General features: G+C 47.0%; 1 protein-coding gene across 3 annotated transcripts in view; it reads left to right on the forward strand.

Annotated features, from left to right (window-relative positions):
- The window catches only part of TANC2 (tetratricopeptide repeat, ankyrin repeat and coiled-coil containing 2), a gene marked incomplete at both ends in the record, with an annotated part of 174,883 nt that overhangs the window by 89,033 nt on the left and 61,047 nt on the right, over positions 1 to 24,803 (forward strand). For all 3 annotated transcript variants that reach the window (XM_080633693.1, XM_080633694.1, XM_080633695.1), the window contains 3 exons: positions 9,371 to 9,634; positions 19,132 to 19,257; positions 23,632 to 23,913. In XM_080633693.1, coding sequence (XP_080489819.1) covers positions 9,371 to 9,634; positions 19,132 to 19,257; positions 23,632 to 23,913 — 672 coding nt within the window. The remainder of the gene's footprint in view (positions 1 to 9,370; positions 9,635 to 19,131; positions 19,258 to 23,631; positions 23,914 to 24,803) is intronic.

A 24,803-nucleotide genomic window follows, 5' to 3' on the forward strand; every position in this document is an offset into this window, starting at 1 on the left:
GGCCCCCTTCAGACACTGGAAGCTGCTCTGATGTCCCCATGCAGCTTCTCTTCTCCCGGCTGAACAGCCCCAATGTTCTCAGCCTGTCTTCATACGGGAGGTGCTCCAGCCCCTGCTCCTCCTCATGTCCTCCTCTGGACTTGCTCCAACAGCTCCATGTCTTGCCATGAGAAGGTGCTGAGTCTTTTTGCTCAGACTGCCTGCCCCATCCTTTTTCAGTAGCTCTAGAGCAATTAATATAGAAGTTTGAAACATTTTGTTGCCCCTCACAAGGAAGATTCTCTCTTAAGAGGTTCTTCTGTTGGGAACTTGGATTTTCCTATGGAAACTATGGAAATAATAGAAGGTTGCTTATCCCAAGGCTATGTTAATGTATCCCAGATGGAAAAGTCATGTAAAGAAATGTTTGTGTGGAGTAAGAGAAGCACTTTTCAAGGCTTCCAAAAAGCAAGGCTTTCCTCTCCTAGTGTTCACACTCAAGGGAAGACAAGAGCCTCTTTCTCCCCTTGTTTTCTCCCCCCCTTTCTTTTGACAATAACATTTTCAGCACCTTCTTTGATAGAAGCTCAACAGCTCTATCAGATTGTGGGGAAGGTGGTCTTCTTTGCTGCTGGAAAGTATGTGTAGGAGAATCATAGAGGAGAAACAGAACAGTTTGGGTTGGAAGGGACCTTCAGAGGTCATCTTGTCCATCCTGCCCGCAATAAGCAGGAACATCTTGAACTAGATCAGGTTCAGAATAAACATTTCCCTGGGTATTTATGTTTCCTGAGTAATGATCCCTCCTGCTCCTCCCAAATCACAGAATCATGGAATGGTTTGAGTTGGAAAGGACCTTAAGATCGTCCAGTTCCAACCCCCTGCCATGGGCAGGGATGCCTTTCACTAGACCAGGCTGCTCAAAATGAATGACTGAAACTGTTATCTCCAAGAAGGTGTATTTCTATAACACACTCCAGTGTACTTCTTATTCCTCTTGGTAAAAGTTAGTGGTTTTGGGCAGATCTCTTCATCTTTACCTCCTCTCTGTCCTAGACACAGCATTAGTTTGTCAAAGTTAAATCACTGTGACTCTTTAAGCTCTACATGAGCTGCATTAAGAGCATAACTATCCACTGAGGTGCATGGAGCGGGCATTTTGGTGTTCTCATCTGGAGGTAAAGACCAGATTTTAACCAGCCAGGTCTCTGGTGACTTGTCCTCTTGGAGTTATTCCTGTCCCTTTGTGTGTCACCTCTTATATAATTTCAGTCATTAGGGAAGAAGTGTGTCGTGTCTCATCTGCACAGCACAGGGACTGCTTCATGCTTACTGATGGCTTTAATAAATGCATCACTTGGGTTAGAAGAGACTTATTTTGGAAGTTTGGATCCTCTGTAGTAAAGGGAAATTCAGGCTATTTCAGTTGAAAGGGTAACAAAAAATGCAACAAGATCTTCAAACACTGATTTGTAGGAGACAAGAATGGTGGTGAGAGGAGGAGGAGGGAGGAAGTGAGCCAAGAGGAGCGATAGGAGCAAATCAGCCCTTTCTCCTGGAAGCCACTAAATCCTTTTAGTGTACAACAGAATGGCTGGTGAAAATGCTGCCCCAACTTTAACCTCAGAATAGCTTCCAGGATTTTCTTTGGCTCTCACTATGTAAAAGCAGCCAACTGTTAATGTTCAAAATCTGCTACTGAAAAGAAAACTGGTCAAAGAATCATGTGCTGCTATGGGGGGAGCTTTGCACTTCACGGCCCACAGAAGCGTGCTGTCACGTTTTGCTGCTTGAATGCAGCAGAATATAAGCCAATCTCCAGCAATCTCAGCAAGCCTGCTCAATAAACCCACAACTGCTTCTTGCTGGTGTGTAAAGCTTACCCAAATGCTTGTGATGTTCACACAGCACTTGAGGGCATTCAGTCTCCCAAGGGGATTAAAAGAGTGCCTGTTTTCTGTGTTGAATGTTCCTGGAGAGGTGCTGTCATTTACTGTGCTATGAAATGGGGCCAGCATTGTCCTTGATGCAGAGTCCTTTATGGTCTATGCTGGGTTCACCACTTAACTGTTAGGGGGTCTGATGGCAAATTGGTGTGATGGCAAAGCAGGAAACAGGGATAAATCCTCTTGCACCAGTAGAGACACGTCTACTATTGTGTGGACCAATTGCTTTCACTTAGATTTGGTGGCTTTTTACAATGAAGAATGACATGTAAAGGACCCTCCATCCCCTTCTGGATGTCCCTGGCATGGAGCTATCTTCACACTCTTTTTTTGCTGGTTTTTTACTGTGACTCCTGAGCTTTTATCAACTTGCTGCTTTCTACAGATTTCTGTGTTGATGGGTTAAAAATAGGCTTGTGAATAAATGCATCTAGAGTGTGTGCTAAGCAGAATAGATGCTGCTGGCAATAAAACAAGCTAGATTTGTTTGCAAGTTTAACTGCTTGGAGAAGGGAGCAAAGAACAGCTCCAAAGGCACATCAAGGTAAATTTAACTCAGGTTAAATATTTTTGTGCTTTTCCAGCTGCAGCATTTGAATTCTGACATTCTCAGCAGTATTATGAAACGCTCTGTTAATAATGAATAAGATTTGTAAGAGTTACAGATCTTTTTCTTCAATCTAACCAGCTTCCATTTGGGCTCATTCCCCAAAGGAGGAGCTCCCTGGAAAATGTCTCATAGTGATGAATAATGAGCTTTTGTTCACTAATGCATCTACATATTGCAGGTGACTGGGCTGATGGTTCAGGAGGTGAAAATGGAGGTTATTTTATCAGGCATCACATCAGCTCTTGAGCAAAATCAGTGGGGTCACAGAATCCCAACCATACGAAGTAGAAAACAGCACCCTCTCTGAATCTCAAGTCAATTCTTTCTCCATTTCATTGAAAGGATGCATTAAGCAGAAATCAAACGTGCATGCCCATGTGATGTGATTTGTGGTTGGTGCCAGGGGGAGAAACCATGAAGCCATGAAGCAACAGTTCTGCCTTCCCCCAGTTAAACCAGTGAGAAGAGTTGGGTTTAATACCAAAATCCGGGCCTTAAGTACTGGATCATGGGGCAGCTACAGGAGAAAAAAGTGTTTAAAGCTAAAGGAAGTGGCACAGAACAAGTGTAATACACAAACAGTGAAATCTGCTTCAGTTTATGCTCCAGCCTGGTGGATGGAAGTAAAACTGAGTGATGAAAGAAAGAAAGAATAAACTGGAAAGACAGAAGATAACTAGAGGAAAAATCAGTGCTCTCAACTCCCACAGGGTTATTTTGGATGCTGTGATAAGTGGCTTCTCTTTTACGTTTTAGCTGTTGGTGGTGTGAGGTTAGATGGGACTCTCAGCTTTTATTTTAAGAGCAGCAAGATTTGAACCTTCATGGTTATGAAAAGCTTCACAATGATCCAAGCTTGCCCAAAAAGTTAATGCCAAGCATACAGATAACTTCCCTCCCCTTGTGCACACCCACACAAAGGCCTCCTTTCTGCTTTCTTGTTGAAATCTTAGCATTTTAAAACCAGTTTCAAGACTGTGGACTTGAAAAAATGAAGAAAAATTGGGAATTGTCCTTGCTGATGCTGAAGGAGGAATGTCAATGAGGCAAGCAAAAATAAAGGGAAGACCAAAATGGTAGAAGGCGGACAGAGAGGGCACTGAATCAAGAAGGTGATGGAAGTTGATGTGGGGTTAAAGGGATGTGTGTGTGAGCATGTCTTCTGAAATGGTGACAGGCCCACTGTTAACATGCAGTGAGTGGTTCCTATAGCTGACTGTTGGGGTTTAACCTCAACCAGCAATTGAGCACTGAGCCCCTCACTCTCCCCACTGGGATGGAGGCAGAAGAATCCTACCATAGAATCCCAGCCTGGTTTGGGTTGGAAGGGCCCTTAAAGCTCCTCCAGCTCCAACCCCTGCCACGGGCAGGGACCCCTTCCACTGGAGCAGCTTGCTCCAAGCCCCTGTGTCCAACCTGGCCTTGAACACTGCCTCACAGGGAAGAACTTCAGCCTCAGATTTCATCTCAGTCTCCCCTGTGGCAGCTTGAAACACGTTCATTGCCTTGTTTCTGCAAGTGATAAAGTGAAGTTCATAGACTTCAGCTTTGCTGCTCTGTGCTGTCTCACAGCACGGTGTTTGCAGTGAGTTTTCTCTGAGGATGGGAGTGCCTCCCTCTGCTGAAATGCTGCTTTGACCCCGGTTGCACATTCCTAGTCTGAGGAGCTCGCAGGTACGAGCCCTTCGAGGCATTCAGACCATTCTTCATCCTGCTTGTCAGCGCTGCAGTGGGGAATTCAGGTTCAGAACAGAGCGAATACAGGGTCAGCATGATGCTGCCATCAAGGTATTTTTCATTAAGTTTTGAGACTTTCTGTGTGCATACCATGATTTAGAATGCCTCGAGGCAGAAAGGGGGTTACCTGTTGAATCCTTTTGTGACGTGAATTAAGCAGTGATCTTTATTTTCGCCTTTCCCATGTGGGATCAGTGCTTTTAAGAAGTTAAACCTATGAAGAGCAGTGTGGGTTTTGACCTCGAGCAGGGCAAGACTTAAGGGTTTGGAGTTTTATTTCCCCTTTAAACTCACCGATGGTGCCCAGCAGAGAATAATGCTCTTCTAAACACAGCGAGTGCTTGGGAGCTGTCAGGACTTGCCTTGCACGTGACAGCCCGAAGCTGCTCCCTTCCCTTGGGAAAGCTCTGGGCTTATGCTTTGTGCCTGCCAAGTTGTTCTCCTTGGCAGCCAAGCTCCCTGGAGCGCTCTGGGGCGACACGGCTGTATTTAGGTGTATCCTTGTGCGGATGAGTTTGGGAAAGCTTATGTAGAGGAGGGTAAGGAATGTGTTTCACTCCTTGCCAACTCGTCCATGTCAGCTAGGATGTCTCCAATGCGATAAGGCAGGTCGTGGTGGAGTGTTACTGGAGAGAAACGAGGTGAACTGGCAGTGTGCAGGAGTGGGTTTAGTACCTCTTGGCACTGCACCGTGTGAAGCTCGCTCCTTTGCTGCGGTTACTTCTTTAAAGCAATAAATCTCCATTTCCTACTTAGGACATTATAAATCTACGTGGAATTAATGTTGCAGCTGTTGGTCAGCATGAAGTGGTAACTACAGAAAACTACTTTCTCCTGCAATTCCATATGAAAGGTGAACGTGAAGGGTGACGTTTTCAAGGCATGATCTCTGCCTCAAGGAGATTTTGGTGGGATGGTAAAAATCCCTTTATGTGTTTGATTCAAGACCAGTACAGCTGAAAGCCTCGTGCTCCAGGGCATAGGCCAGCATGCAGCTAAATGAGAAATAGTGTTTGCTATCCTGTGAGTACATGAAACTCAGAGAGGTGTAGTACTGACTGCAGGGAAATGCAGGGGCTGTCTTGGGTGAGCTGCTGCACCGTTAGGAAGCTCTTCCCTGTGAGGGTGCTGAGGTGCTGGCCCAGGGTGCCCAGAGGAGCTGTGGCTGCCCCATCCCTGGCAGTGCTCAAGGCCAGGTTGGACACAGGGGCTTGGAGCAAGCTGCTCCAGTGCAAGGTGTCCCTGCCCGTGGCAGGGGTTGGAGCTGGAGGAGCTTTAAGGCCCTTTCCAACCTAAATCATTCTGTGATTTAACCTCTTAATAGGCAGCATGCTCTGAATTTGGGAAGGATAAACTGACGGCCTCAGATCCATCAAAGAGCAGGAATTTTGCCTTGCTGTTTTCAAGTTAGCAGTGGCAGAGATGCTGTGAGCCCAGGGGCAGGGTCTCTCCTTCTCCTGTGCCCCCCTTACCCTGCAACCCTCTGAATGTGCCCTCTAAGCCGGGATGTTACAGTGATGAAAACCTCAGATACCATTTAAGCTGAGTCCATGTGTGCTCCTGCAGCCCCTTTTTTGACACCATTTTAACAACATAACGTATGAGTGGGGTCTGTTGGGATTTCTCACCATCAGGACCTCCTTCCCACAGGCCATCAGCTGCGTTAGCCAGAGTCACAGTTATGAGTTACAGAGCAAAGAGATCTCAAAGTAGGAGCACAAAATACTCGTTTTGTGGTTTAGATGTTCAATATAACCCTAAAGTTGTAATAGCAGAAAGAATCTTCACTTGAAGGTCAGTCTTTAATAGAATCTGATATTTTGATGCTCTCCTGTATGCAAAGATGTGCTTGACAATAGGCATACAGGCAGGGATGTTGTCATGTTAGTTGGTAGCTGCTGTTGCTCATTTCAATTGGCTTCTCTGCGTCTGGATTAAGGCCCAGAATATTATTAGCATGTAGATATGGTTTAGGTGCATTAATGAGGCAACAGGATCCTGGTGTGACTGCAGCAGGATCCATCCTCAGGGTCGGTCTCCATTCCCCATGCATCCCACTGCAGAGATTATTGCTGAAAGCTCCGTTAATCCCCTGCAGGGCCAGTGCATGATGGGGAGATGTTCTCACACACCCGGACTGTTTGTCCTGGAATACCCTCTGCGCTGCTGGAACGTTTTGGGTATGAATATGGCAAACTTGCAGAACTAATGGTGTTTCTGCAGGTTTGCCTCTGGTTGTGGGTGTTCGTGGGCTTCATTCCACTGGGGACTGACACGAAGTTCCGTCTACCCAAGCAGTAGAGTGGAAAGGAATGGTGTAGAGTAGAACAGACTAGAGACTGCAATAGAGAATATGGAATAGAACAGAGTATTTTCAGTGCTAGGGGACCTACAACAATCCAGTCCAGCTGCCCGACCACTCCAGGCCTCACCAAATCTTTGCCTTGCCTTGTGTTCACCCACTTTGCATTCCCAGCTTCCTGCCCCCTTGTATCACACTGCACCAGGCTTGGGAGATGCAGATAATGGGAATCTCCTGAAATGAGATGCTGCTCTCTTGACCTTGGGACTGTGAAGCTGTGGTTTGAGAGCAGCTCTCCGGGTTGTGCTCTTGGGAAGCTTTGCTTCCCCCAGGAGCCGTGCTCAGCATTGTTGGTTCGTGTTGCTGGCTCCTAGTGAACCTTCACACTTCTGCCTTTTAAATGAAGTCAAATTTGGTTTGGTTTAAAATAGCTCGTAGACGAGATTAAGCCCATGGAGCAGTGGCTTCCAGCCCATGCAGCACTACTTGTATCATCCAGAGCTGTTCAAAAGGTAAATTAATCCACAGGGAGCAATCCTAAATACCTGATTCAATGAAGAGTTTGCACATAAACCAGCTTTAGTATAAAGCAGTGAAAACGATGTTTAAAGTGAACACCAAGTGAGGATTAGAGAAGGGGCCAGCAGCACTTAGTGGCTCCTTTTTCCTTTTCTGTTGTTTTATTTAGAGGAAACTCATGTTGACACGAAGTTATTTTGGTTTTCCTCACTTTGATGTATGAGTTCAGCTGCTGATGTGTATCTACAGAGATTAATTGGATCCTGAGAGAGCAGTTTGAAATGAATGGATTTTAATGGATCAGTGGATTGATTTTGTCTGTAAATAGATGTGTAGTGAGCTTGGCTCTTCCGACTCATTGAAATGGAGCTTTTCTACAACACCATTCCAAAGCTCTTTCTCAGTGCTATTAAGCCATTTGAGGGAGCAGGAGGGATCTGTGAACATCTGTTCCTTGTTTTGGTCTGCTTTCCCTATGCTGAAGTGTAAATGCATTTACCTGACAGCAAGCTTATGTTTCAATGCCAACAAACAAATACCAGTTCTTAGCAGTTGCATGTGTTGGGTTTAAGTTTCCAAATACATTACAGACAATGAAATTTGGGGATGCTTGATGAGAGATGAAGACACTGATCCCACTGCAGAGAGAAGAAACCCAATACTGAGAAATAAACCTACAAACAGGGTTAAAGGTTGGAGGTGCATGGAGTTTGTTGGAACAGGTAAAGAACAGGCACAGTGAGAATTAAAGGTGTTAATTTTGGGTTTTAATGATGATTTTGTGAGGTTAGATGTAAGCATTTACTTCTTGTTCTTCTTATAATGGCATTCATCGTGTATAATTAAGCCAGATCAGTCCTTGGTCGTTGAAGGTCGTGATTTTGCACTGGGAGTCCAGCAGTAACTGCCATCACCTTCATATTTGTCAGCTCTTTATGGGTATTTCTGAGAATTTACATCAGGTGCTTGATGTGGGGCAGTGAAATGATTCCTCTACTCAACATGTAAAGAGCTGGAATACGTTCTTCTCTGCTTTACCCATTTGCACTTCAACTGCATCATCGACTACCAGGTGCTCCTGGCTTTTCTAGGCTGCTTACTTGTAAAGCTTGGCGTAGGAAGAGCTTGAGCCTACAAGCATGTGAGTCTTCAGAGTGATTTCCTCTTTGTGTTCATCACCATAAAAATCAATGTGGTGCTGTTGTTAATGAGGGAGCATCGCCCTTGGTTCAGGAATGGACTTTGGTGAGGGCCCTGAGGAGACATCACCGCATGGTTTGTGTTGCAGATGAGGCGTGGTGGGTCCAGGGACAAATGGCATAGAAATGAGCAGAGAATTTGGGCTGGAAAAGGTGTTTACCACAACTCAGTGAAAATGATGGGTTTCAGGGGGTTAAGTTGAATTTCAGGGGTTCGAATAGCAGTGGGGTGATGCGAGGATATAGTGAGCTCTGGTTTGTGATCTCCCAGGTGGGGAGGAGGCAAGTTTGACATGCTTACATGAGCTGGGGTGGGCTTGGGGTCTTCTCACAGTGGCTGAATGGTTGGGTTATGGTTATGTAGGAGACTTTAAAGAGAAAGGAAGGTCAACAACCCAAAGGGAGTTACAGCCAGTGAATAACTGTCAGAACCGAGAAGATACGGGCAGAGAGATGTTAGTCATGTGGGTCAGTATAGTATTGTCACTTCCCAATGTGAAAGTCAGTACAGCAACAATCCTGATCTGTAAAATGAAATAATAGAAGGGAAAAGGTGTGGATTCCAGTTAAAGCTTCATAAAAACATGATGTGAATCAAAGGAGATGTTGGGTTCAGTTTCTGAACCAAACTGATCCACAAGAGCTGGTTGTTCATGCAGGTCAGGTGGGAGCTCTCTGTGTTTGGTGTCAGACACTGCAAGGTTATAAACTGCTGCAGACATCTCTCTAAAGGTGGTAACTGATGCAAATTAAAAGAGACAAGGAGCATGATCATGGCTTTTCCTTAACAGCTCCTGCTTTTCTGGCATCACGTCTTCGAATACGCTGCCGCACTTGATTTTTAATACTCTTTGTAATTACAAATGGCTTGTAACAGTGGGAGCCAAAATGTTATCGTCTAAATGTTCTTTGAGAAGCAGTAAACAGGACCAGTATTGATAAATCCAGTTCCATAATCTGTGATTTATGTGAATGTGGAAAACCTGATGAACATGAGGTTTGGCTCTACTCGGCATAGAGCAGCGTGTGTGCAAACTGGTCTTTGTTACTCATTGTGTTTCTTGTTTCTTCCTTCAAGCTACTTTGACAAGCTACTCAGAAAATGTGGAACGCACTAAATATGGAGGGGAAAGCAGTAAAGAACTTGGATCTGGAGGAAACCTGAAACCCTGGCAGTCCCAGAAATCCAGCATGGATTCATGCTTATACCGCGTGGACGAGAACATGACAGCCTCCACCTACAGCCTCAACAAAATCCCAGAGAGGAACCTGGAGACGGTCTTGTCCCAGTCAGTGCAGTCAATTCCTCTTTACCTGATGCCACGGCCAAATTCAGTAGCAGGTAAGAAATAAACCTTTTTCCCTGTGAGTAAAAGGCCTTTGTCATGTTCTTGTTATCCAAAGAGAAATCTCCTTTCTGCAGTCATCCCTGTGAAGCATGACAAGAACTGTCTTTTCATTTGACTTACTCCATCTCGAAGGAAAATTCTTGTGGGGAAAACTCGTTCTGATGATGTTGAATGGTTCTTTCAGCAGTTGGTTGTCCCTTTGTGAAAAATCTGTACAACTGTAAGCTGATTGGAGAATATTTATCATTACAGTGCAAATAATGATGCTCTGACATACCTCACTGATCTCTTTTAACAACCTGTGAAGTTGATGGCAGCAGGACAGAAGCAAGAGATAGGATTAAAAACATTCAAGCTTTACTGAAAAGATGCTTGCCTGTAATTATGCTCCTTTGCTTTCCTGCCCCATATTTTTTCCTTGCTGGGTGACTTCCATGGGGTTAAACATTCTCTTGGGGTGGTCTCTGTGTCTGGACATATGTAAGTACAGGCTTTGTCTTCTTATAGAGTCCCTGCAGGATTCTCCTGTGGCTGGCAGCAGGGATGTTGCTCCAGAAGGTCCAGACCGCACAGAGCCTGGAATAGTCTCTGTTAAAACAGCATCTCTTGGCAACCCAGGCTGCATTGCATAACAGGATTAGGTTTCCTTTTTAATCCCACTTTGGATAGTCACAGGCCTAACAGCAGTGTAGGAATGAGATTTTATAGATGTTAAATTATGGGTATCCTAAGCATGGAGGTGCAGCACCACGTGCTACTTAATTACATCCACAAACCTGTGATTTCAGAAGGGAAAGAGGGCTAGGAATAAAGTGGGAAACCACTTGCACAGCCTCGTTCCTTTAGGTCCATCTCTTACAAATGACACCACATAAAACCTTCAGAGTAGAATCCCAGAATCATAGAAGTTTGGAACAAAGCTCATCCAGTTCAGCCCCCCTGCAATGAGCAGGGACATCTTCAACTGCATTGGGGTAAACCAGATAAAACAGGGCAGGTACCATGAATTCAGATACCCATGTGTTGGTTTAACTGGCTTTGGAATTGTTGGCTTGCTGGATGCATTTAGAGACAATTACTGTTTCAAGAGAAAACCACCTTTTCCTGCTCAGTGCTTTGTGGAGTTATTGCTGCTTTTTAGTAGTATGTCAGCAAACACAGTTCACGGCCCAGGATAAATCATGGTGGTAGGAACTGTGGGCAAGAAAACAAGATTTGGCTTAACCTTTGTTATGGAGTGATCCCATGTTATCTCCTATAAGTTTATGACATGATAAAGTTACGTTTTCGGTTTAGATTGATATGGTTTTTTCTCCCAGACTGGTTAACCTCGTTCTTTATATACTTGAATGATGAGAGAGGGAATCCGGGTGTAGTTTCATGTTTGACTTAAGCCTATCTGCAAAATGTGCCATTGCCCAAAATGTTAATCCTGTGCTCTCTGCCAACTCCCTGTCCTTGCACCAGCACTGCACATGGAGTAGCCATTTGATAAACCAGATGAGGGGACTGATCCCACAGAAAATACATATATGAACTTTGAGCCACAGCGTTATTAGCGTTAAGGCAAAGTGTAGCTGAGACTATGGCAGAAAATTGCCTTTCTTTTAGTGGTATGCAGTTGAATTTATGTACAGACAGTATGTTCTTGGGAACCAAAGCATGGAGCACTTCCACCTTGTGCCTTCCCCCCTCTGCCCCTCAGTATTTTATTCTTCTTCTTTGTTTCTAAGGTTCTCCCTGAATATCCTCTGAATATTTGGTTCTGAAAGAGCAAAACTGTTTGCTTCTATAGCAGCTTACAAACAGCAATCAGTGCTGTGTAATGCAGCCCCTCACCAAACAGCTTACAGCTGGGTGCAGTTCACCCCTCAGGTATTGATCTCATCTTGTGCTTCACTGTAATATTTCTTCAGAAACAGTTAATCGCAGAATGGTTTGGGTTGAAGGGACCTTAAAGCTCCTCCAGCTCCAGCCCCTGCCACAGGCAGGGACCCCTTCCACTGGAGCAGCTTGCTCCAAGCCCCTGTGTCCAACCTGGCCTTGAACACTGCCAGGGATGGGGCAGCCACAGCTTCTCTGGGCACCCTGGGCCAGCGCCTCAGCACCCTCACAGGGCAGAGCTTCTGCCTTATCTCCAACCTGAACCTCCCCTGTTTCAGTTTGAACCCGTTACCCCTTGTCCTGTCACTACAGTCTCTGATGAAGAGTCCCTCTCCAGCATCCTTGTAGCCCCCTTCAGACACTGGAAGCTGCTCTGAGGTCTCCACACAGCTTCTCTTCTCCAGGCTGAACAGCCCCAATGTTCTCAGCCTGGCTCCATACGGGAGGTGCTCCAGCCCCTGAGCATCCTAAATAAAATTAAAAAAGCACTGGAAGTCCTTAAAGCACTTCTTTGGGGGGTAAACACTTTCTTTTAACAAAAGAAACCACCAACTCTCCAGCCTTCTTTGCACTGTACAATGCCAAAGTGGGATGCTAGGTTTGGTAGAGCACATCTGGGTAAACCATTGACGTTCAGGGGTCACTGTGTATGTGATGTTTGAAAGCCTGGTTGTGAAAGCAGAGAGCACGTCTTTCCCATTGGCTTAGTGGGAGCATGTTTGCTGAGCAATACCCAGCTCCTGTGTGGGATATAGAAGTTATTAAGCAATTTTATGCTATTAAGTCAGAAGCAGCTTGAAGGGCACTGCTGTATGCCCGGGCAGTGAGCGTTGCAAAAGGCACACATGGAAGAGAAAGGCGAACTGTGCTGCAGAAGGGTCAGAGCAAATTATCTCTATTGGAGTATCAGGAGAACTTAAAGGTCTCTGAGTCACACGTAACGTATGGACAGCGAATCGCTCACAGCTTGGCAAGGTGAAGCACTACTAATAAATGAGAAGGAAATGAAGCAGAATGTGAGCGCGGCCTCTGTGCCTTAATATTGTGTTCCAGGGGCAAGAACTTACAGAAATGCAGGGACTGGAGCTGCTGGTTCTTTTCTCCTCGTATCCCATATGAAAAGCTCTCCGTTCCGTTTCAATTAGTGCCACCACAGTTCAGAGCCAGCCCCTCTCGAGTCAGCGCCGCAGCTCGGGCACCGAGGCCAATCCCCCTTCCCATGTCAGCTAAAACTGCAAGTCAGCTCTTGAAACTGGTTTCATGCCCCGTTTGCAGAGCATCCTTATAGCCCAGACTGGCTCCATGTTGTCTTTTGATACGGAAAAGGGATTTATGATCTCTGTAAGGAATCTTTGGAACAGATCTTATTGACTTAGCATTTCTCTTGCGCTTTTTTAACTCGCGGATTGGTGGAGCTGCATATTCTGTCAGCATTTTTTTAGTTATGTTCCTGTGGAATTCCAAAGCTTTTTTATAATCTCAAAATTTTATTGTATTTTCTGTGTTGTGTGATTTCATAGGATCATGGAATGGTTTGGGTTCGAGGGACCTTAAAACCTTGGAGCAGCTTGCTCCAAGCCCCTGTGTCCAACCTGGCCTTGAACACTGCCAGGGATGGGGCAGCCACAGCTTCTCTGGGCACCCTGTGCCAGCGCCTCAGCACCCTCACAGGGAAGAGCTTCTGCCTAAGAGCTCATCTCAGTCTCCCCTCTGGCAGGTTCAAGCCATTCCCCTTGGCCTATCCCTACAGGCCCTTGTCCCAAGCCCCTCTCCAGGTTTCCTGCAGCCCCTTTAGGCACTGGAGCTGCTCTCAGGTCTCCCCTTCAGGAGCCTTCTCTTGTCCAGGCTGCCCCAGCCCAGCTCTCTCAGCCTGGCTCCAGAGCAGAGCTGCTCCAGCCCTCGCAGCATCTCCATGGCCTCCTCTGGCCTCGCTCCAGCAGCTCCACGTGTCTATAAACCATGTGGTTTTGAGAGCACGGTGGGCAGTGGTTGTCTCTAGGAGCATCCTGTATCCCGATATCTGGCAGCTTGTCCTCTAAGGGTGTTTCTGGCAGAGAGCTGAGTGTCTGGCAGACCTGCCTACCTCTGCCTGCACCACACAAGGCAAAGGCACAAGCCAACAGTACAAGAAAGGTTTTGAAATGTGACTTGGAAATGTCACTGTCAGAAAAGTAAACACCTCTCTGTGTTAAGGTCAGAAAAACCTCAGGTCAATGGCGCTGTTTGAGCAGGTGATGAAAGAGATTGGAAGAAACTGAGCATAGAATCAGAATAGTTCGGGTTGGAAAGGACCTTAAGATCATCCAGTTCCAACCCCCCTGCCATGGGCAGGGACACCCCACACTAAACCATGGCACCTAAGGCCTCATCCAGCCTGGCCTTGAACACCGCCAAGGATGGAGCATTCACAACCTCCCTGGGCAACCCATTCCAGTGCCTCACCACCCTCACAGTAAAGAATTTCTTCCTTAGATCCAATCTAAACTTCCCCTGTTTCAGTTTGAACCCGTTACCCCTTGTCCTGTCACTGCAGTCTCTGATGAAGAGTCCATCCCCAGCATCCTTGTAGCCCCCTTCAGATACTGGAAGCTGCTCTGAGGTCTCCACGCAGCTTCTCTTCTCCAGGCTGAACAGCCCCAACTTTCTCAGCCTGTCTCCATACAGGAGGTGCTCCAGTCCCCTGATCATCCTCGTGGCCTCCTCTGGACTTGTTCCAACAGTTCCATGTCCTTTTTATGTTGAGGGCACCAGCATAACAATGGGTTACTTACTGTGAGAATTTGTTCCTCTTTTCCTGTGGTTTCCCTTTTGTTCCTCTTTTCCCATGGAGGAGTCCGGGAATGGTCACATAAACCAGGCAATAGCAGTGATCCCAACTGGAGTGACCAGCCTGCAAGGTGGGAAACCACAGCAAGACCTGTTGAGGACCACACGGGAGGAAGCAGAGCAGAAGCGTTTCAAGAATACCTTGAACTCTGCCCAAGGGAAAGAGAATTGATGCAAAAATAGCACAGGGAGAAATGTGATTTAACACAAGGCGCTGCAGCAGGGGGAAGGAGGCTCTGGTTGATCAGGCACAGAGCATGTGCCTGTCTGCAGAGCTGTGCAATAGGAGCTGCATGGTCATGAAACAGATACCTGCACCTTTTTCCTTTCTTGATTCATTATGGGGTATGGTTCAACTCTGAATTAGATGCAGCTCTTCACAGGAATCATTCCGAGGAGAAAGATGAAATGAAGATGCTTTGGGTAAAGCCCCCAAAACCTTGGCGTTGCCCTATTTGTGTTTGATCAAACCATATCAAGTTATCCAGATATCAAGCTATCCAGATACCTGGTCAAGATAGACCAGATATCCAGCCAAATATAGTCATTAAATCTGAAGCATATTTAGTAATCCAGCTCTAAGGAATCTGAATTTGGGGTACATGTACGATACCTTGTAATAACACAATCAGTTGGAGAGAGGCTTTTGACAAGGGCCAGGTTGGACAGGGCTTGGAGCAACCTGGTCTAATGGAAGGTGTCCCTGCCCATGGCAGAGGGTTGGAACTGAATGAGCTTTAACGTCCCTTCCAAGCCAAACCAGTCTGGGATTCTGTCCTATGTTTCTGTGTCAGTCTGACCCATGCGTCAGCAGTGACAAGTTGATTGACTCAGATGTGAGCAGTGACACCCACTTCCCCCAGGAGACCCAGTCTGCAAAGTCCCTCCCTGGACCAGTTTCAGGTCAGGTTGATTTGTGCTTGTTGTTCAGATAGTACATGGAAATTGAATTATCTTTTGCTATTTGTTTGCCATTTCCTTTGGAGGATTGCATCTGTGGTACGCAGAGATTATTCCTGAGGAGGTGCTCTTTTTCCATTGTGCTTTATCTGCAGTCTCTGCGTCCTGTTCTGTAGGATGAGGTTCAGAATTGAGAGGAAGCTTTCAACAGTTTAATATGCTACTTGCTAAGATAAATGGATCTTGCATAATTTTTGAAGAACTGAAGCATATTCTCAGGACAAATTACTTGTGAGCTCCTCTGGCCTTCGATCTCTTTAATTACTCCTCAGCTTAAGTCATGAAGATAAATCTCAGGTCATCAGCCTGAGGAATGGCAGGATGGGTGTACTGCCAATTGCAAAAATAACCCCTGGCAAAATGTGCAATGGATCTGGCAGCTCCTGCTGACTGCAGTTCATCATGTCTTTGTTGTGGCTGTAGAGGATTATGATGATGAAGGTGGGAAGAGAGCCTGGATTTCAGCCGCTGAGGAATAACTCCTCATTTCTCCTAGGACTGACAGCAAATCAGGGCACTGGTCATCATCGTGCTCTTCTGGCAGCGCACTAAGTCCACCCCTGTAAAATTGCTGGGGTCGTAGAATCCCAGCCTGGTTTGTGTTGGAAGGGGCCTTAAAACTCATCCAGCTCCAACCCCTGCCACAGGCAGGGACACCTTCCACTGGAGCAGCTTGCTCCAAGCCCCTGTGTCCAACCTGGCCTTGAACACTGCCAGGGATGAGGCAGCCACAGCTTCTCTGGGCACCCTGTGCCAGCGCCTCAGCACCCTCACAGGGGAGAGCTTCTGCCTTAGATCTAACCTGAACTTCCCCTGTTTCAGTCTGAACCCATCACCCCTTGTCCTATCACTGCAGTCCCTGATGAAGAGTCCCTCTCCAGCATCCTTGTAGCCCCCTTCAGACACTGGAAGCTGCTTTGAGGTCTCCACACAGCTTCTCTTCTCCAGGCTGAACAGCCCCAATGTTCTCAGCCTGGCTCCATACGGGAGCTGCTCCAGCCCCTGAGCATCCTCGTGGCCTCCTCTGGACTTGTTCAACAGCTCCATGTCTTTATGTTGTGGACACCAAAACTGCACTTAGTTCTCCAAGGTCTCACTTCTTGGGCATGCAGTGTGCTCCTGGTGCAGTGTTTTCTGTGTGCCCAGGGTTGGGATGGATGAGGGGGTTTTGGTGCAGAATGCAAGTCAGAAAGGCTTTTCTAATAATCATATTGCAGAATTGATTCTTAAGGACTAATCACCCCCAAAGGAAGTTATTTCAGTTTCTGGTTGAGGAATAGCTGGTGAGTAGTCACTTCTGGTTTTCACTGGCGTTAGGAAAACAAGCTTTTATCAGGTTGTTGCTCCTTTGAATCATCTTATCTAAAGAAATTGAATTACCATCAAGATGAATGTTGTTGGTCATCCTTGATGGCTCTGTGTCTGCTGATAGAATTAAAACGGGACAGGAGAAGGACTGAATATGGAATTTAGGGGGAGGAAATGTCCTTTAGCAGCTGATAGATATATATAGATATATATAGATATATATAGATATACCCCCACACGCACACTCATAAACTGTATATTTAGCACTAAGTCCAACGCGGGGAGTTTTGGTTTCTCTTACCTTTTTTCCCAGACAAACAGGTCTGATGGATGGTGTCCCTACCCCTGGCAGGGTAGGGATGGAACTGGATGAGCTTTAAGGTCCCTTCCAACCCTTCCATGGTTCTACAATGCTGTGAAAAAGGGATTAGCTGTTAAGGACTGGAGAGGGTTCAGAGAAGAGCCACAAAGATGATCCAGGGACTGGGAAGCTGTGTGAGGGAAGGCTGGGAGAGCTGAGGCTGTTCAGCCTGGAGGAGGCCCAGAGGAGACCTTGTCACCATGATCCAGTATTTAAAGAGTGGCCACCAAGAAGACAGTTTCCCTTTATACAAGGAGGCACATGGAAGAGATGAGGAGTGATGGGCGCAAGTTATTCCTGGGGAGATTCCAACTGGACACAAGAGAATTATGCCCAAGGAGAAGAACCAGACACTGTTACAATGTCCCCAGGGAAGTGGTGGGTTTCCTGACATTGAACACCTTCAAGATTGGGCTGGACAGGGTGCTGGGACATCTAGTCTAGATCATACTTTGCCTAGAAGGGTTGGACCAGATGATCCTTGACATCCCTCCCAACCTGGGATTCCATGATTCTGTGAGATGCTGGGAGCAGACTGCAGTGGCTTCAGCAATGCAGAGCATAACTTCTATCCATGGTAAAGCCACATCTGTCTAACTGCAGCATTTCAGCTCCAATCTGCTCCTTCACAGGGAGCATCTCATCAGTTTTACAAGAGAAGAAGAGCATGAAGGACGTCTAAACCCAGATGTTGATGGCCTTACCTCCTGTTTTATTCCCGCTCCTGTTGTTTACCTTTTGTCCCCTCTCTCTCTGTGTCTCTTTAACACTTACATTCAAGCAATTTGAAGAACAGCATTAAAAATGCTGCCTAATTTAAGCCCTTTCTCACCACCCCTTGTTACAGTCTGAATCTTGCTTAGTCTATGACAGCATCACAGTCTAGAAGAGGTTTTTGCATGGTCATTGGGTGTTGTATGAGCAAAATGAGTCTCTCACTTTTGCCATGTTCTACCTTTCCATTTTGCTGGTTGTTCCATCTCATGTTGGGTGGCAAGGAGGAGGGATTCAGAGTCCAGTGCCATGAGCTACTCTAGAGAGCTGTATCAAACAGCTTGCCCATTTCACAGTGAAGAATCAATGTCAGCTTGACAGGAAGTCTTTGGAGAAGTTATTTAATGAATCAGTTCCATTTAAAATAATCATCTTGTTATGGTGATTGACCAAAAACTAAAGCTAAAGAAGCAGGATCGGATGCAGAGCACTGAGCAGCGTGATTTCCATTGGTGAATGGTTAATGTGAGTTTTGGAACTGGTTATCAGAGTGAGCCCAGAGCTGGTGATGTGCAAAGACTATTTTGACATTTGCTGTTGATAATTGGAAGATCATTTCAACTAGTGGAGCTTTCATTCCTCAATTTACAACTTTATGTACCTTATTTGGCTGAAAAGGGTACTTCAGGCCAATGGGATTTGGAGAGAAGTACCTTCAAACTCAGGCTCATTTCCTGCATTTTCCATGGGGATCACTGCTTGGAGCTCTGCCTCGCAGCGTGTAGTAGGAATGTGAACTGTCAAGCTTTGCACCCATGCCATTGAGTTTGTGATTGGGAAAACTTAGATTTTGGAGTCCTGGCATTGTTTGGGTGGGAAGGGAGCTTAAATCTCCTCCAGCTCCAACCCCTGCCACGGGCAGGGACACCTTCCACTGGAGCAGCTTGCTCCAAGCCCCTGTGTCCAACCTGGCCTTGAACACTGCCAGGGATGGGGCAGCCACAGCTTCTCTGGGCACCCTGGGCCAGCGCCTCAGCACCCTCACAGGGAAGAGCTTCTGCCTTAGATCTGACCTGAATCTCCCCTGTTTGTTTGAGCCCATCACCCCTTGTCCTGTCCCTACAATCCCTGATGAAGAGTCCCGCTCCAACATCCTTATAGCAGATATAAAAGATTCTGTGTCTCCATCTTCCATGGGTCTCTTTAATTTGTTCACATCAAGAGGAGACCACACCAGAGCGAATACCAGTGGGGCATTAGAAGAAAGTTACCAAAACACCTTTTTACTCCTTGCTAGGGGGAATTAGGCTTGGTTCATTTCTGCTGTATTGACTCACTGTGGTTACAACTCTGTGTACTTAAGAAATGGAAACTGCAATAGCAGCGCATGAGATCCAGAAGCCAGGGGTGATGTGGTTCTTTGCTCTCTCATGGCAGCCACCAGCTCAGCTCACTTAGAAGATCTCGCTTACCTGGATGAGCAGAGGCACACTCCCCTGCGGACCTCCCTACGGATGCCACGGCAGAGCATGGCCGGTGCCCGCACGCAGCAGGACCTGCGAGGTAGGAGCATGCGGGGGGCTCATGTTCATGGGGGGTCTCTGAGGTAGGACCTTGTATTGCAGCCGCTTCACCCATGTCCTCGTGAAGATGGGCAGTGACTGATACACCTGAGGCTGGAGAACTGGGTGGAGAGAAACCTAATGAGGTTCAACAAGGACAAGGGCAGGGTCCTGTCCCTGGGGAGGAAGGACCTCAAGTACCAGGACAGGTTGCAGGTGACCTGCTAGAGAGCAGTTCAGCTGAGAAGGGCCTGGGAGTGTTGGTGGGTGATGAGTTGACTATGAACAGGCAATGTGCCCGTGCAGCCAGGAGGGACAAGAGTACCCTGGGGTGCATCAGGATGGTGGCAGCAGGTTGAGGGAGGTGATTCCTCCCCCTCTACTTGACCCTGGTGAGGCCACATCTGGAGTCCTGTGACCAGTTCTGGGCTCTTCAGCACAAGGAAGACAAGGAGCTGCTGGAGAGGGTCCAGCGGAGGCCACAAGGATGCTCAGGAGTCTGGAGCAGAGATTGCGGGAGCTGGGCCTGGTTAGAGAAGAGCAGACTGAGAGGGGATCCCATCAATGCAGATCAGCAGCGCAAAGGAGGTACCAGGAGGAGGTTGGAGGGTACATGGTGGGTTTTCACTCAGCACCACAAGCACGACCTGTTCCAGCCAGGTTGGGATTTCTCCCAAATGCATGCCTGGATCACAGTCCATAATGAAATCATATTGGCTGGTGAGGCAGTTATAAAAATGGATTAACAGGCAGGAAGGGAAGAAAGCAAAGTTTGACAGACAAGATTTCCATATGTTCCAAGGAAGCAGCTTGCCAAGGCTTCGTAATTTACAGTGATTGCATCCAAAACATTAAACTTTATTGTAGGAACAGAATCAAATTGTTTTCCAGACACACTTCGTAAAACCATGGAACACCACATCTTTGCTTTCTTCTTTTTGTTCGGTTTTGTCTGGTTTCCCCCCTTTTTGTGAAGGTTGCATGAGAATAGCAGCAGTGCTTCAACTGGGGGGGATTTGCTTCTGATCCCAGTTGAGGTTCTGTGCTATTTTTAAAAGGAGAGGATGTGAAGAAACCAAACCACCACTACTTGGGAATATTTTCCCTTCATTGAATATATAGGGGGGTGTTCCCCCAGAATACTACGTGTCCAGATATTACTGTGAAATTGCATTGATCTGAGCTGTTCTAATCACCAGCTCTTTGTTGCAGCTGGAAATCCTGAACTTGGGTTTACCTTTAGCACCCTCTTGGCACTGACATAGCAAAGCAATTTCTGGCTCTCTATCAAGAGGGATGCATCCCAGCCCAGTGCTGTGATTCCATTCCTTTCCCAGGGTTCAGGAATCCCAGTGCAGAGGAACTCAATGGGGAGACCATCCCTGCTGTTTCTTGTCCCAGCAGTTATTTTATCCAGGGGAGTAACTGAGCAATCCCAGCAGCTCCGAGCATAAGTTCTCACCCCAGTGGCAGGTTTTTAATAGGATGGTGAAGGCAGTTTCTGCCCTTGCTGTTTTCAGCGAGCGGGATTTGAAGCTGTTCAGAGTTGCTGTAACCCAAAGGGCAGGACGGTGGCTGGGATGTACCGTGGTGAAGCAGGAGCCAGATGGCAACCAAGTTGTTATTGGTGGTAGAACACCCTGAGTGTTGCCATTGTGGGCTTTTTCCTCCAAAGAGCAAATGTCAGCATTGGTGCATGGAGCGGTTTGCTTGGCTGTGGTCAAGTGGAAGGTCTGGAGGCACAGGAAGGTTGGGGATGGGTAGGTAAGTGTCCCTTCAGGGTTTCACTAAGCCTTTTTTAGGATAGGATAGGCTACTGCTGGGTGACAACCAAGACGTGTACGTTCCCATCCACTCAGAGCAAGACCAGTCTTGAAGATATCCTCTGTTTGGTGTGTTTTGCTCCCACAGCTTCAAAGCCATCTGCAGCTCTGAAAAGAAACCAAGACTTAAGCCCAGGTCTCCACCATGTTAAGCAGGAGCTCATTAGATCCCATTGCTTTTAGATGTAATCACTCTTGCCTCTGCATTAGCCCCTGAGGCCATTTGGTACCTGTTAGACTTCTGGCTTTCAGAAGGGCGTTATTGGACATTTTCACTCACTAACACGCCATAGCATGTGTGTACACACAGAAGTACAGTAAAGCTGTAGCTTATTGAGCACAACTGTTGGCTTGATGCTTTCCAAATGGAGTTTTTGATTAATTTGGGGTGTTTTGGTGATGTAATTTTCTATCTATAGTATTGGGGGTATAATGCAAACAAAAAATGCCCCTTGCCAAAGGCACTGCTGGAACATTCAATTCGCATCAGTCAGACCACTCCAGATGGTTCTCTCAGCCACGTCCGTGTGCTATTGCTTGTGCAATATGCCATCCTCTGGTGGGAAGCCCGTCAGTCCTGCTGATGCTGAGAGCCAGGCTGGTGCAGGGACAGGAGTTGTGATGGGCACATGGGCACACATGGCCCTGCTGCCTCATCCCCTCCCACCATCAGTGATGTTGCTTCTCCAGGGTCTTCCCATGCCAGCACATCCCACATGGCAGAGCCCAGCAAAGGGGATCAAACAAGCTGCTTGAGAGCTCATGATTCAGAAGCATTCTCCACCCTCAATACATTTAAATCACATTCATCATTTTCAAGTGGGAATAGAAATACATCTCCTGTCTGCAGCAGTTTCTGTATCAATTAAGAAAGGACATTCAAAATACCTAACACTTAAATACAAGCTATTTTCCTTAGGCTTACCTGATGTAACATTAACTCCCAGCCCCTCTGTCAGCTCTGCTGTAATGGCTCAGCTCCCTGGTCAGATCTGTGCCAGATTTAAGTGTTCAAGGCCAGGTTGGGAATGGCTTTAACCTGCCAGAGAGGAGATTGAGATGAGCTCGTAGGGGCTGGAACTGAATGGCTGGAAGGTCCAGGAGGAGCGTGCTGGGAGCTCATCCTGGCACCCACTTTGGGATGCAGCTCAGGGAACTGCTCCCCTGGGGCTTCCTGGGATTGCTTTCAAAATGTGCTCTGAAGACATCTACATTTTGTCTGATGGTTTTCATTCGCAGCGTGCCGTTTGATCTCAACCCAAACTGAACGCAGCTTCTGTGCTCCACAGCTCAAATGTTCCCCAGCTTACCACATCAGCTCAAATCCACGTGTTGAATATCAAGTGCAACACTTGCACTGCGGCTGGAAGGTGCCTTCAGAGCAGGTCCAGGGCTGAAATCGTGTCCCGTGGATGTAGCTCCATCCACGTCAGCCCTGCCTTGAAGGAATTGTATTCTAGAAGTGGAAGTTTGCAGTGTGATAACCTCCCCCTGAGTGGGAATCACCTGCTGTTGTTGTGGCCACCTTCTGCAAGGTTCTAATTAACAAACCATTTTGGTGGTGAAGTGGGAAGATCCAGCAACTGCCTCTGCCAGCACGACGTGCTTCCATCACCAAGTGGTTTTAATAGATTCATGCAGATCATCTCCCAATTAAGGATCTCTTAATCGGAACATGCCGTATGAGTTGATCTTTGTAATAGCATCTTTGCACCCGATCTGTGCATAGATGTTACTGTTTTTACGTGTGCATTCCCAAGATAGCTTGTGCCACATGGAGAGAATGGCAGATACCCTCTCCTTCCACCCCCAAATGTTCCCAAAAGCGTTTCAAGGCTGGTTTGGGTTTCATTGTACTGTTTTATTATCATGGAATGGGTTGGAAAGGACCTTAAAGCTCATCCAGTCCCAACCCCTGCCACGGGCAGGGACACCTTCCACTGGAGCAGCTTGCTCCAAGCCCCTGTGTCCAACCTGGCCTTGAACACTGCCAGGGATGGGGCAGCCACAGCTTCTCTGGGCACCCTGTGCCAGCGCCTCAGCACCCTCACAGGGAAGAGCTTCTGCCTAAGAGCTCAGCTCAGTCTCCCCTCTGGCAGGTTCAAGCCATTCCCCTTGTCCTGTCTCTACAGGCCCTTGTCCCAAGCCCCTCTCCAGGTTCCCTGCATCCCCTTTAGGCACTGGAGCTGCTCTCAGGTCTCCCCTTCAGGAGCCTTCTCATCTCTGCATCTATTATACAGGCATACAACTCTCTCGCATAAGGTGCTTTGGACAGTAAACCATCCTGCCTGTGGCAGCGCCTTGGATTATGGTGACTTTAAGCAAGAAATGCCATTTCTCCTGCTATAAACTCCTTCTCTTTGTTGGCAAATGCTGTGAATGAACCAGGTGCTTTTACAAACAAAGCTGTGGGTCATAAACAAGATTCTGTTCTTTTCACCTTTAATCTTTTCATTAATAGATTTCTGAGGAAGATGAAGCAGCAATTCCTGAGCTGTATTGTTAGTGCCAGCGTTGATATTTATGTTCTTTCCCTGTGTTTCTCTTTACAGTGCGCTTTGCACCCTACAGACCTCCCGACATCTCTCTGAAGCCGCTGCTTTTCGAGGTGCCCAGCATCACCACCGAGTCCGTCTTTGTTGGCCGGGACTGGGTGTTCCATGAGATAGATGCCCAGCTCCAGAGTTCAAACGCCAGCGTCAACCGAGGCGTCGTCATCGTCGGGAATATCGGCTTTGGGAAAACCGCCATCATCTCCAGGCTGGTGGCGCTCAGCTGCCACGGCACAAGGATGAGGCAGATTGCTTCTGATAGCCCCCATGCCTCCCCTAAACGTAAGTGCAGCAGGACGCAGGCCTTCCAGAATCAGAGAGCTTTTCCATAGCTTTTAGAATGGTTGTTGGTTGAAAAGATCCCATTTCTTCAGGCCCAAGAAATCAGCTTGGTCCTTGTTGCCAGGCAAAGGGAGCACCCATCAGCAGCCCTTATTCTGCTTCTGTTCCAATTTGAAGTCACAGTGATCTGCCTCTTTATTTCTCTGACTTAGGGACATCACAGTTTTCCTCTTGGGAAGATTCCAGTTTTAATTGCCCATATTCCATTATCACAAATCCATGCCACTGCATTCTCCCGCCCATAGTGCTTAGGTCAGTTTATCATGGTATACATGCTGAGGGTGGGTTGCAAGCCCGTGTAGGCTCCTCACCAAGGCTTGCTCTACCTCATGTGGTCCCATCAATTCACATCACTCTGCCCTGACCTGTTCGCAGGTGGAGATGCCAACATTTAGAAAACATTCAGCTCTCAGTGAGTGAATAAGACAGGATTGAAGGTACTGGGTTAGGTACCTAAAGGTGTCTTTGAGGATCTAGGTCAGTGTATCTCAGGGAAGCTGTAGTGAAATCTGCTTACTGGAATGCAGCAGTCTTAGCCACATTGAAATATCTGAAATGTCACCGAATGTCGGTGTGCTGAATAATGTCACTTGTCAGAGCAAATGACCAATGCACAGTGAAAGGCAGGGCTTGTTTCTATATTTTAACTGCAGCTCTGCAGTGCACCAACTGTACATCTCCTCAGTCTGCTCAGAGGGATTGCGGAGATTAAAGAGACACCTGCACTTAACTGTTTCTGGGCTGTTTCAAAGGAGAAGGTACCCTGTGTCTTTCATGCACAAAGGACAAAGATCCTTGGTCATGGTTAACACACGGTTGTTCAGTTCACC

This window comes from Psittacula echo (assembly GCF_963264785.1).
Source record: "Psittacula echo genome assembly, chromosome: 23".
NCBI lineage: Eukaryota > Metazoa > Chordata > Aves > Psittaciformes > Psittacidae > Psittacula > Psittacula echo.